General features: G+C 51.1%; 1 protein-coding gene across 2 annotated transcripts in view; it reads right to left on the bottom strand.

Moving 5' to 3' along the window:
- Nucleotides 1-257: 257 nt before the first annotated feature.
- Nucleotides 258-12,636, bottom strand: part of MACF1 (microtubule actin crosslinking factor 1) — a 147,245-nt gene continuing 134,866 nt past the window's right edge. The window contains exons 95-100 of one of the 2 annotated variants that reach the window (XM_029963002.1): nt 9,467-9,484; nt 7,348-7,465; nt 4,864-5,075; nt 4,170-4,280; nt 2,224-2,347; nt 258-1,873 (exon numbers count right to left, since the gene is read on the bottom strand). In XM_029963002.1, coding sequence (XP_029818862.1) covers nt 1,617-1,873; nt 2,224-2,347; nt 4,170-4,280; nt 4,864-5,075; nt 7,348-7,465; nt 9,467-9,484 — 840 coding nt within the window. In that variant the 3' untranslated portion in view covers nt 258-1,616. The remainder of the gene's footprint in view (nt 1,874-2,223; nt 2,348-4,169; nt 4,281-4,863; nt 5,076-7,347; nt 7,466-9,466; nt 9,485-12,636) is intronic. The other variant, XM_029963003.1, reaches the window with a different exon arrangement.

Raw genomic sequence — 12,636 nt, forward strand, 5'->3', positions numbered from 1 at the left:
ACCCCCAGGGATGACTATCCCCGTGGGCACCCAAAGCCATGGGCACCCACCCTGAAAGACACCCAAATGCACAGACACCCAACCCTAGAGATGCTCACCCCATAGGCACCCACTTCTAGGGATGCTCACCCTCACAAATCACCAAACCCAAGGGCACCCACGGCCCTGTTGACACCCAAATTCACCAGCACGGGATAACCAGCTCCAGCTGTCAATCCTCACAAAGCTAACACTGGGGAATAAAGTAGGAGGCAAGATTGTTTATTACCGCAAGCAAGTTTAATACAAAAATGTGTCTGGTTTTTAAACAATTCATTGGTAGAGCTTCAGTTTTGCCTCAATTTTAAACCAAATTGAGAGAATCACACAGCAACACGGTCAGGGCCGGAGAGGAACAATATTTAATAAATACAGGAGCTGTGGAGAGCCCTGGCCCCCGGCCCATCTCCTGGTCACTTGGTCAGTTTGATTTTATTACAAAGAAAAAGTAGCGTACAAAAGCGAGACAGGACTTGCAGCGAGTGTGCTGGTGAGACTCATTTCAAGGACAAGCAACTGTGCGTGTAAGTCCAGATTTCTCCTAGGAGCAGAGTTCACATCAACCTCAGCCTGGTTGGAAGTGGAATGACCAGTTAAATAATAAATAGGAAACAAAGAGATGCAGATAAATAGCGATTGTGTAAGGAACGCCGTGCGTCGGGCTCTTTTAAGCCATCAATCCAGAAGAATCCTTGAATTTGGAGACCCACCACCGCTAACAAGGGATGTATCCGAGTGCTCCAGACCTGCAGTCGTACCCACGTGCTCTCCTCCAGCCGGCTTCGGCGTGAACCTCCCTCCTCAGACCCTTCCCCAAACCCCTCCCCATCAGTTTGTTCTTTAAAAACAAAGCTGTCGGGACAGTATTTTCGAGACAGAATTGTCACGACCTTTGCTGTAGTGTGTGCAAATTTTATTAAGTCAAACTCCGCTTTCTTCAGGTAAAACCACATAGCTTAAAAAAATGGAAACATAAGCCCCAAGTCCCCTCACCTCATGTCTCTCTGGTTGAGGTATCTGTGATTTACAAAAAGAGAGTTCCTTGAACACTGCAGGATTCAGGTCTTTGCTTTTAAATATAATTTACCTTGCTGAGACAGCAAGTTTATAAAGACATTTAGGAAACAATCCTAAAAGATAAAGCAGGTTCACACCCTGCACCGCGCAGAAATCCTATTTATATTTTAGTTTTTCTTTACACTTTCACATCTTGACCTTTTTTTTTTTTTGCTTCCTTTTTTTTTTTTTTAAATCTTTTTCTTGTTTTTTTTTTGTTTTGTTTTGTTTTGTTTTTCTTTCTCTTCCACGTTTCATTTTTCCAGGCCCCTCTCTGAATAGGGGTCACCGAGAGGCAAATTTTATCTACATAAATATTCACATGAAAATAGTAACTTACAAAAAACGAAAAACAAACAAAAAAAAAAAACCCAAATAAGGCAGCTTCATAACACAACTTTCTTTTACACTTTTAACAATATAGTTTCTCCCATTTAGATAAATATACATCCAATGTACGGAGCAGGGTTAAAAACTGGACACAGGTTGGGTTTTTCTCTCAGGAGGGTACGGGTACAGTATTATCTTTTAGGGCCTGGAGTTTTTGGGGTGGCAGTGGTCGTTTTCTTGGACATGGTTGGGATTTTGGAGGGTTTGGCCATGCCCCGGCGGGAGCTGCCCTGCCCGCCGGCCACGCTGCTCTCCGAGGTGTCCGAGCACACCGACTGCGTCTCCAGCAGGTCGAAGTCGGAGGCGTCGCTCCCCCGCCGGCTGCTGGCCCGGCTCCCCGTGCGGCTCCCGGCCCGGCTCGTGGGACGACTGGCTGTTTTTTTAGGATCTGCAAGGGGAGCCCAGTGAGCCACGAGCAGGAGGATTCGGGTTCCTCCCCATCCCCGAACCGACCGGCGCCCAAATCCCCAGCCCCGCTGTGGCTGCTTTTGATCCCCACCAGCACCTCTGAGAGAGGGGGCTCACCATCAGAACCCATCCCTTCCCAAGCTTTTAACAGAGCAGGAGCAACTCCTTGGACTGCAGAACTCTGCCAGCATCCCCTCTCCCAGGTAGGGATGCAGCAGTGGGCATCAGCCTCCCACCCCACTGCCCACCACAAAACATTCCATATTTTCCCCACCAATTTAAGCAGCAACGGCGTCGGAGGGAGTTTTTCCGTCTTTTCACCCGACTTACCTGCCCGACTGGTTTTGGCACCTGTAGAGACTGGTGAGGAGCTGTTACTGGTGTCCCCAGCAAGGGAGGTTCGGCTGGAGTGGAAGGTGGGTCGCTTCAGTTTGCTGCCTGCTGCAGGGGTCACCTTGGGAGGAAGAACACACAGGGTATCCTTTAGCTGTCACTTGGACTGTGACGGGCCAAGATCACATCCAAGATCAGATCCTTGGCAAAAACATTTTGGCATTTAAGGAACACCCATCTTAATGGTCAAGGAGGACACAAGCTGCCGTTTCAGCAGTGGATGATTAAAAAGGAAAAAGCCCAGATCCTGAGAATTTGGAGGGTAATGGCAGTTTGTGCTCTGCAGGCTGATGCACAGGTAAAAAAAAAAATCAAAGCAAAGCTGTTATACATCCAGAAGAGACAGCATCAGCTGGGCTCAAAACCTCCACAAAGGGAAGGTGAAATATTGCAAAAATAGGGATTTTAGCATCTAGGCAGCTCAGGAGGGTTTTGGAAGGTTGTCAAGTACAACATGGGATCCTGAGAACTGCATCTCGTTGTGGGAGCATCAGCACAGCCTGACTGGGAGAGGTGGAGGGACACCCAGCTGGTGTCCACGCTCCCAGCACCAAAAGGCAGCCAAATTGGAAGAGTGATGAACAGAGACACAAAACACATCAAATCAGTTCTGGCCACATCCTGAAACGGTGCTTTTCCCGACCTTTAAGATGTTGCAAGTGCAGCTGATGTGGGGTGAAGCAGCACAACAGGCAACTCTGCTCCCGCTGCTGCAGGAGGAAGCAAAAGGGAAGGTGCCAGCAGGGTGAGGGCACCTGGATCCAGCTGGAAAAGGCAGCTCCAGTTTCTATTCACCACCCAAAGCTCTGGGTTTGGGTCAGTCCTGCAGGAAAGTGACTGCCTGTGGTGTCCCCCATCCCTGGAGGCTTTGGGGAGCACAGGGATGCAGGGATGGCTCCAGCTCCTCTGCATCCCTGCACAGATGGACACTGACACCAGAGGGCATTTCCCAAGGAACTTTAAAGCAACAGATGGAGGGGTTTCTCTCCATCCCGTGGTTTTTGGGAAACTCAGAAACGTTGGAATGTGATGAAACTGGAGCTGCAGAGGGGAAAGGGGCAGCTGAGGGAATTAAAATCCATTAACGCGCGATTGCTGAGGTACCATTGTCATCATCAGAGATTTCGATTCTCATCCTTGATCCTATTTTATAATAAGCAGCAAGCATAAATTTAGGGCAATTGGGAAAGCGCTCCTGACCTTCTGATGAATTAAATTAATCCCTTTTCCACATGGAAGCATCACTGAGCAAGACACAAGTTACCTCACCAGCGCAGTGAACCACCGAGATCTACCCGGTGCCTCTCATCACCCATTCACAAAGGGCAAGGAAGTCCACGAGGAGGCTGAAAACTTTAGGGAAATCAAAATCTCAGGCCAAATTCATCCTCCTGGGAGCATCAAGGCGGTGACAGGGCTGGACACACCCGACGTGCTTCAACATGGTGGTAAACACAAGCGCTCCATAAAACTGAGGCGGTGCAGTTACAGTGCATGCGCTGTAGCTGATTTTCAAGTCTCAACTCGGCTGCTGGATTTGAATTTTGGGAAGCCAAACACGGCCCCTTTCCCAATGCAAAAGCTATTAAAGCTTGGAAAATTAATATATTTTTTTAAAGCACAGAGAGAATTAACACCGCTCTCACGGTCTGGAGGCAGCTAAAGGCGAATTGAAAGCGCTGTGCTTTATTCTGAAGTCGATGTTTTATTTGATCCCGAGTTGGAAACCCATGAAAAACGCCAACAGTCGGAGCGTTAGCGGTGCTACAAGCGCTGCTCTACCACAGGGAAAGCGTTAAAACAGGTAGGGGAGTGGGATGACTCCGTGCCAGTGGCACTTTGGCCTGTCAGCAGGTCCTCGGGGCTGCCAGACCATACTCTACCTCGGCGCTCGGGAGCTGGAAGTCGGAATAATCGAATCCCCTCAGGGGGGTGCCCGCTTTACTGTTTATCAACCAGGGTTTGTCATAACATCGAGAGAAGTGATGTGGAGTCTGTGAAATGGAAAATCCAAGGAAGGGGGGGGAGAGGTGGAATGAGTGGTAAAAAAAAAAAAAAAAAAAAAAAAAAAAAAGGGAAATGGAAAAGTATCTGGAACGGGGCGTGGGGAAACAGCACTAAAATGGAACGAGAACCAAACAGGAAATATATAAATTAAAATAAAGGGAAAAAACCCGAAAGGTGATGAAATAAACCATGCAGGGGTGAGTGATGTGGTGGGGGAGGAGAGATGATGGTTGATGGATTCTTCCTGACATCACAGCTCTGCCATGAGGAACAGGAGCCTTCGGCTGCACGGTGAGCGCCGGGAACCCTCCTGAGGAGCCATGGGTGTCCAGTCTGGGCTGGAAACCTGCCCTGCACTATCCCACCCCTCCAATCCCACATGGACAGCAGGGTTCCTCCTGCAGACACCATGAACACTTTATAGAGATCACAGTACCATCAAGCCCCCAAAGCCCCAACCTTCCTCCTCCTCCATACACCTCCCGCAGCTCCTCATCTCGCTGGGACGGGTTTTGGAGACCACTGGTTTCTAAAGGAAAGGGAAGGGAAGGGTCTACATGTGAACCCCACCTTGGCTCCGCTGGCTGGAGTGGCAGGGGAGGATGGCATGGAGGCGCAGCTGTGGTTGCTCTGGCTGGCGCTGGAACTGGATCGTGTCGGGGAGGCTGCTCGGGAGGATGGTTTGGACCTTCGGCCTCGCGACCGGAACGGGGTCATTCCCTGGGAGGCTCCTTCCGGCAGGATGAATTTCTCCCGGAGTTCAAGGTTGGTCCGTCCTCGTGCTGGAAGGGGACAAAGGAGGGGAGACCTGAGGTTTGGAGGAACCCAGTGCTGTCACCAGGGCTCAGGAGGCTCCAGGGCTGGGAGCAGTGTCCCTGCACATCTCCTCGAGCCCATCTCCGAGAGCGGGCGGACGGCAGCGAGACCATCCCGGCTCTCTTGCTCTGCCTCAGCCTCCTCCTGCCACAGATCAGCTCTTTGAGAAACTGGACGATTAAGAGCTGCCTTAGGGTCATGGAATCATACTGGATGCTCTGTTGTTCTCTTGTGGAAAAGCATTTAAACTCACCATGTTACAATGTCATCTGTAACGTGACTTAAAAACAGCAAAAGCAGCTTTGAAGGGTCGAGATTCTCGAGATTCTGAGAGAGATTCTGCTCTCTCGCAACTCTGGGCAGCTCTCCACGCATTTTTGGGGAGAGATGAGAGAAAAGTGACCACCAGCCACTAAATGCCAACTCTAAAATTTCATCTAAACACCTCAAAGAGCTGGAGGGTCTCCCTTCCACAAGCAAGGGGCAACCGAGCAGGGGGAAGGTCTGTGGGCTTCAGCTCCTGGGCCAGCTGACACGTGCCAACGTGTTTCATGCTCACGGTGTTCAAACAGAGAGCGAGGGCATGCACTGATCCTTACGGGACACAGGAGGAATTCTAGAGCCGACGGATTACAGGACCAGAAAGCCAAGAAAGCAACTGCAGGAGGGAAGCACCACGCTGAGATAACCAAGGGATAGAAACAACCTCGATGTCAGCGCTGCAAAGCATCTGCTGCAAAGCATGAGCGAGGGACGCCGGAGGAGCAGGAAAACCCTGAAGGTTCCCCGAGGCACACGCTGTAAATCATGCTGCTTTCAGCAACAGCCGTCGGGCAGCCGGGGCACGGAATGCAGCAGCTTGAAGAAGACACATCCGAAGCAATTAACATCTCAAGAGACCCCAGTGAGACAGGGACATGTGGAGCACAGGCCTAAGCCCTCCGAAACACGCAGCCTGATGTGCTCCATTCCTGGCCAGCCCCTTGCTGATCCTTCTCTGTCCCCTGGTCACGGCTCTCGGCATCGCGTCCAGACCAGGCAGCTCTGACCACCTTCATACCTCAAGGTTTTGGGAAGGAGGTGACCCCAGTTCTCCATGCCCACAGTATGTGACTGGTCTGCGTTACCCCAACTGTCCCTTCCAAACGTGTCCCACCAAACCAGCTCCAACAAACACCACTCATCCCTAAAAACCCAAGACTGAGGTGGTTCTTCCCTTCTAATCTGCTGCTGTCTCTTCCTTAAGCTCAGGTAATCCAGGAGCTTCTTACACTTTAATTTTCCTGCATTAATGCTGAACTGAAACACCTTTTTTTGCTTCACCTGGGACACACTTATGCAAGGTGATGCTTATTGACACACATACAGCAGGACACAGTGCTTAAACCACCCCCTGCAAAATCCAACCCAGTCCCTGAACAGCTCCATGGACAATGTCATCTTAAATGCAGCCCCTTTTACAACCCAAATCTGGCTTGTGGCAATTCAAAAAAAGAAGAAGGGCCATGTTTTCACCCCCAAGGGAAAAATACGGGAAGAAAGTTCATTCCAAGGCACTGGAAGAAGATCCAGCACCATCAAAACAGATATTTAAGGTGCACAGTCCTGCCCAGCTCAGGGTTTCCAAATTAGTTCCTTATGCTGCTGCTTTAAACACAACAAATGAACTGAGAAAATTTGTATTAGAAACATGTCAGAGAGAAGTTCAAAGTCACAAGAGGAATGTTTCCTTAGTGCCTAGGATGAGCCTGCATTCTCAGTGTCCCATGGCCACAGCCCGGTGCAGCTGTACTACAGGTTCACAGATTCTGGGCTGGAGCATCTTCTGCCCAGTGTGTCTCAGACAGGAATTTTACCATCTCCTGGCTTTGAACCTTTGGAATCTTTCAGGTCACCTTTCCAAAGCTTACTCCATCACCCACAGGGTCACATGTGTGCACTGACCACCTCCAAAGGAAGCCGAGACCCCCCAGCATGGTGCTGCAGCTCCACTCACTGGGGTCTTGGAACCAAGAAACACAACCCTTCCCTCTTCTCCCCCCACAAGACCTGGCTAAACACTGCAGTACCACCAAACCCTGCGATTTTAAGCTCTTGGTTTGCTTTGGATCTGTTTTCTCCAGCTCCTTCAGACAACCCAGACCCCGCTCTGGTCACTCAGCCACAGCAGACGAGTTTCCAAGCTTCCCTCAGCGGGTGAGAAGACACCGGTTGTATAAACCCCAGGGACTGCCTTACCTCTGCACGGATCATTCTTCACTAAAAATTCATCCAGGGCCATCCATCCCCCTCCGACACGAACCATGACCGTGCTCCGCAGGATACGGACCAGCCGCAGCTGCTGGGAATCGCCGAACTGCGGAGCCAAGGAACAGGTCAGAGGAGGGGGAACAACGAGGGACACCCGGCTCCTTCCCACAACAGGCTGCACCAAAAGGCTTTTACCCATCTGTTTAATATTTTTAATGCTTCTCCAGACAGGTTCTTCTGGAGTAAGTGCAGGGCAGTACCAACCGACAGTTTTCCTGCTGCCTTGGTTTTAAGATGATGAGACCACCCAAATCCTCTGATTTTAAAGCTGGCAAGTGAATTTTTGAGGGCAGCAAATGGAATTTTAGAATTTGGGGTTTGGATGGGTTTTCTCAGACAGAGCTGTAGTTTTTTTGCCCTTTTATTGTGAAGGAAACAGAGGCTGACAATGCCATAACCCTCCCGGTGCAGCCCACGTGGGAAAGAGCCGGTTGATTCAGCTGCGTCACTGCTGAGCAAAACACCTCTAATCATCATCAAGTCTGAAATCCAGGGATTTCCCTGAGCCTCAGACTTGACCCCACCAGCCACAAAGCCCCCGCCACAGCAATCGCCCAGTGAGGATGTTTCAGTGAGTGCAGAGTGATGGGAATCCAGGCAGGAATGTTGATTAGTGATTGCGATGTTCATTAGTGATCTGAAACACCTGTGACATCAAAACAAGTGCACCCTGATTCTGAAGCATGTGCCTGTTTTAAGCAGTCTCCCTAAATCTCTTGGAAGGCCAAGCTCAGGCTCCTGGATGTCTGCTGGGGGAAGGGACACTGAGAGCCCAGCTTGGATGTGGCAGCTCTGCATCCAGGTCTACAGAGCACCTGCTGGGATGAGAAGACAGGAGATCCAGCCTTTGGAAGCAAGACCCTCTTCAGAATGATTAAAAAAAAATGGGAAAAAACCCAAACAGGAACACTTTTTGTGGGTGGATACACACACACACAAAAAGATTCAATGCAAACAGAGGGTGCAAAGTGACTGGGATGGATCATGGCAGGCAGAGGGGCAGGAGGTGACAGCATCTCTGACCCACAGGGATATGGCATCCTGGACCACTGGGGGGTCTCCCTGCCTGGGAGTCCTACCAAAACTTGTCTAAGTGTGGTGGTTAAAGAGATGCCCTGGTGCCCGTGGGCAGGGAGGAGGGCAGGGGAGCTCCTTCCCTCTCTCCAGGCTCTACATGAGGTGTTCTTCAAAAGCCAAACCCAGGGATGAGTCAATTCTCATTTCTGCTGCCACATTTACATTATTTTTCAGCTCTTGTTGAAAATGCTTCTATAATCACTGCCTAAATTAAAGCCAGAGTCCTCAGAGTCATCCACTTCCAACATCCCAGTTTGTTTCGGTTTGGGCATCTTTTTGGGTGGGCACCATCATTCCACATGAAAAACAGGCTTTTTTATTTGGGCAGAGGCAGTGGGGACATCAGAATGGCTCTGTCCCCCAAACCTGAGCCTGCACTCAGAGGGGCTGCACTGCTCATCCCGGGTCACAACAATATTGGGATACATGCAGGTTTTGGGAGCCTTCCTCCAGTGAGGAGTTACTCAGTGGGTGTAGCAGGAATGAGGGTTTAGTTACTGTTACCTACGGGATTAAAGGGGTGGACTCAGCGCTCTCATTCCATGGTGATTGCGATCCAAACCCACCCAGAGCCTGGTACAGCCCTCGTGCTGTAGTTGTACCCCTGGGATTCCCCACAGGAGCACAAATCCATCTGTATCCCAGTGCTCCCACTACAGGGTGCCGTGATTCACCACTGGTTACCATCAACATCCCCAGTCTATCCGAGGAAGGAGCCCACAGAGAAAAATCTCTCCATTTTTGTCAAATCCTGCTTTTTCCATTGACTTTTTCCCCTTTTTTCTGCCTAATGCCATCTTTTTCCTTTTTTTTCTTTTGGGTGGCACTCCTCTGTACCAGGCTCTGCTCAGCAGCGCTCCCAGATCATGTCCTCCCACAGCACCACAGGACAGAGCAGCATCACTGACACACAACTACGTTGGTTAAAAAATTCCAGAGGTGAGAGACAGCAACACAAGGCAGACTGTACCTGATTGCCGAGGAAGAACTATGGAGGGGGAGGAGTTGGAGGGAGAGGGAATGGGGAGCGGGGAGGAAAGTCCAGAGGAAGAGGAGGGGAAAGAAAAACAAGAAAAACATTTATGGGATTAACAGTGCAATAATCACGAAAACTGTTAACTGCAGGGGTTAGAAATCTGGGGGGGGGGTTTGGGCTATTTGGGGGGAGGGAGAGGCTCTGGGAGGCTGGGGCTGGTGCAGCCGGAGGGGGGAATGCTGTGGATCAGCGATTCCCGGCCGGAGCATCAGCCCTGAAACCAGTGGGCAGGGAAGTGGGAGCCCTGCCACCAGCTCGTTTCACCACTTCACCTCGGTGAAGGGTTTGAAACATAAACAGCAGCTCGTTACAAAGAGATTCTGTAAGGAAATTATTCTCCCTTCTTCGGGAGCGAGCTAAGAAAAACACAGGCGTAAGGTACACTCATCCATGAGGAAAACTTCAAGGGCGGCTCCGGCGGAGTGAATGCGGCGTTTCACGGGGCCCCCGGGCTGGCTGCCCCAGAACAGGGACACTTTTATGTTCTCCCAGTTCAGGGAACGCCCTGGGGCCAAGGATGGAGCCGGGAAAACACGGCCCAGCCACCTCCGCCGGGAGCCGCCGTGCCAGGGCACGAGGTCTCCATCTCCCCCCCAGATCCTCCCACACCTTGCTGGGCACCCCCTCAGTGATCCCCCCTCCCCGGGTGGGAAGGGGGAGCAGGATTTGTGCCACTGGGGCAGCATTTGATCCCCCTCTGCCTTACCCGGTATTTGTTCTCGCCGATCTGCTCCACTTGGAATCTCTTGGCACACTTGCACTGGGCCACTTGCCTGGTGACCTGCCATCACCAACAAGAGAGGTAAGGAACCAGGATTTTGGGAGCCTATCCCAGTACAAGTCACTTCTTGGATAAAACACAGTCCTGTGCAGCCTTTCCTTCAAAAACATGGTAGGTACCATCAATTCCAACCACTTATTTTGGCTCAGCACCACCGCAACCCCTTTCTTTTACCTGTTTTCTGCCTCCCCCCACTGCCAACCCGCAGCCTGAACCACCCCAACAACCCCGAGCACCCCTTTTTTTGTTGCTCTACCTCATCCTCGATCTTGTCAGCATCAGTGGTGGGGCGATAGGCGTCCTTGTTGGGATGGAGAGCAGCCACAAACTCGTAGTAGTCGATGTAGCCGTCGCCGTCGCGGTCAAAGATGTCGGCCACCGCCGTCATCTCCAGCTTCGTGGTGGGGAATTCTGGAAGGAGAAAGGAATGAGGATGCAGGGACCTCATTCATCAGAGGCAGGGGTGTGGGGGCACCAAGGTGGTTGTTTTCCGAGCTCGTCCCACGGGCTTACTGGAAGCCAGGATGCCGTCGATGAACTCCTGCCGGGTGATCTTCCCGTCCTGGTCTTTGTCGATGCGCCGGAAGAAGTCCATGACACGGGACTTCTTGTGGTTCATCCAGCGCATGTATTTCTTCCGCCAGACATCGAAGTCGAAGTTCGCAAACTCCTTCAACTGGAAGGCAAAGTCGGGAAGAGTCGGTGGGAGAAATCCCAGCGGAGCAACAGCCCCGGCTCTACCGCGCCCCAGAACACCGGCCTTGGCCGAGCCCGAGCGCCCGGCACCAACGCTCCCTGCCCGCCCTCCCGGGGAAGGTTGGTCTGGATTTATCCAGACGACCCTGATTAATGAGGGGGTTGCCCCAGAGTGACTTTCCAGAACAGGACACACAGCGTAGCCGACAGCCAGCACGTGGACTGCGCATCACGGGACCACCGACACGGGATGCAGCGTCCCCCGCGCTGCCGTACGGACACACAGGCAGGAGATCAGCTACTTGCACACAGACACACACACCACCCCCCCACCCCATCTGCTCGGGCTTTTGGGCATGTTTCCTCACCCTACGGACTCACCAGGGAGGAATTCCCACTGTCACCATAATTTTGAGCATGAATCTCCCCTCTCCCTTTCCCTCTGAGCAGGCAAGAAAGGATTTCTTGCTCGTCTTGCACAGCAGCTGGGGCACAACTCAGCTCTACAAACCCTGCCCCAGCCTCAGACCCTCCAATTTAAACTAACACCCTTCTTATCCCCCAAAAGGACCCCCACAACCACACCAGCTCGAGCAGCTCACACCAAGGTAACACAACAACTTTTAGTAAGGGTTTGGTTTTTTTTTCTCTCTCTAAACACTCTTGGGGTTAAAAGCAACAAAGAAAAAACATGAATACGTATAAACTGAACTGACCTACAGCAAAAGCAACAGAAAACAAAAAAAACCACTCACTTCTGGGCATAGCTGCTTTGTTAAGCGTAAATAAAAACAAAAATGACATTAGATGTTTGGAAAAGATAGAGACAGTAATTGTTAAACTAATTGCTAGGAGGAAAGCAGGGCCTGGCTGTCATTAGCTCTACAGATACCAACTACAGGGGCACAAAGTTGGTTAATGTGCAGTTAATTAATTAATCACCGAAGGGGTTTTAGCCTTAACATTTTAAGAACATTTGGTTTTTGGAAAGGCAGCAGGAACTGTCTGCAAGAGCTGGGGGCAGCACTAATTTAAAATGCATGTTTTTGGGGATGAACTCCCAGTTCCCCTCCTTCCCAGAGCAGCCAGGGGCTGTTACCTCCTCCAGTCTGTCCAGGGCGTCGTTGAGCTTCCGCTGCCGCTCCAGGGCCAGCAGCCAGACCTGCTGCCAACGTGCTGAGAGCTGATTTATCCGGGGGTTCTTTGTTTCTGACTGGGAGATAATGGGCATGCTGGGGGGAGCAGCCTGACCCAAGGATTTTCCTGGAAAAAGGGAGAAAAACTAATTGTTTGAGGTAGTGTTGATGGGTACAAGCAAGTGTGAGCTGTCCAGGGAAGAGCAGCAATGAAATCTGTTTCATTTTTCAGAAGAGAAAAGCTCCCACGGCCTTGCTGGCTGGTATCCCAAGGGATGCAGTGTCCCCAGGTAGGAGGACATGGTGACAGCTCTACACCCACAGCCCTCTGGCAGTCAGGAACTCACACTGGACTCTGGCTTCAAGAAACAACATAAAAAACCACCCCAAAACCTCGTCCCAAAGCAAGAGAGAAAGAAGAGCAGCTCCAGCCCAAGCACCCCCAGGAACAGCACGGGTGTTTTGGGAAGTGCCACCTGGATTTTCCCCTC

Source organism: Manacus vitellinus, unplaced genomic scaffold (genome assembly GCF_001715985.3).
Source record: "Manacus vitellinus isolate BGI_N305 unplaced genomic scaffold, ASM171598v3 scaffold_52_pilon, whole genome shotgun sequence".
NCBI classification, from domain to species: domain Eukaryota; kingdom Metazoa; phylum Chordata; class Aves; order Passeriformes; family Pipridae; genus Manacus; species Manacus vitellinus.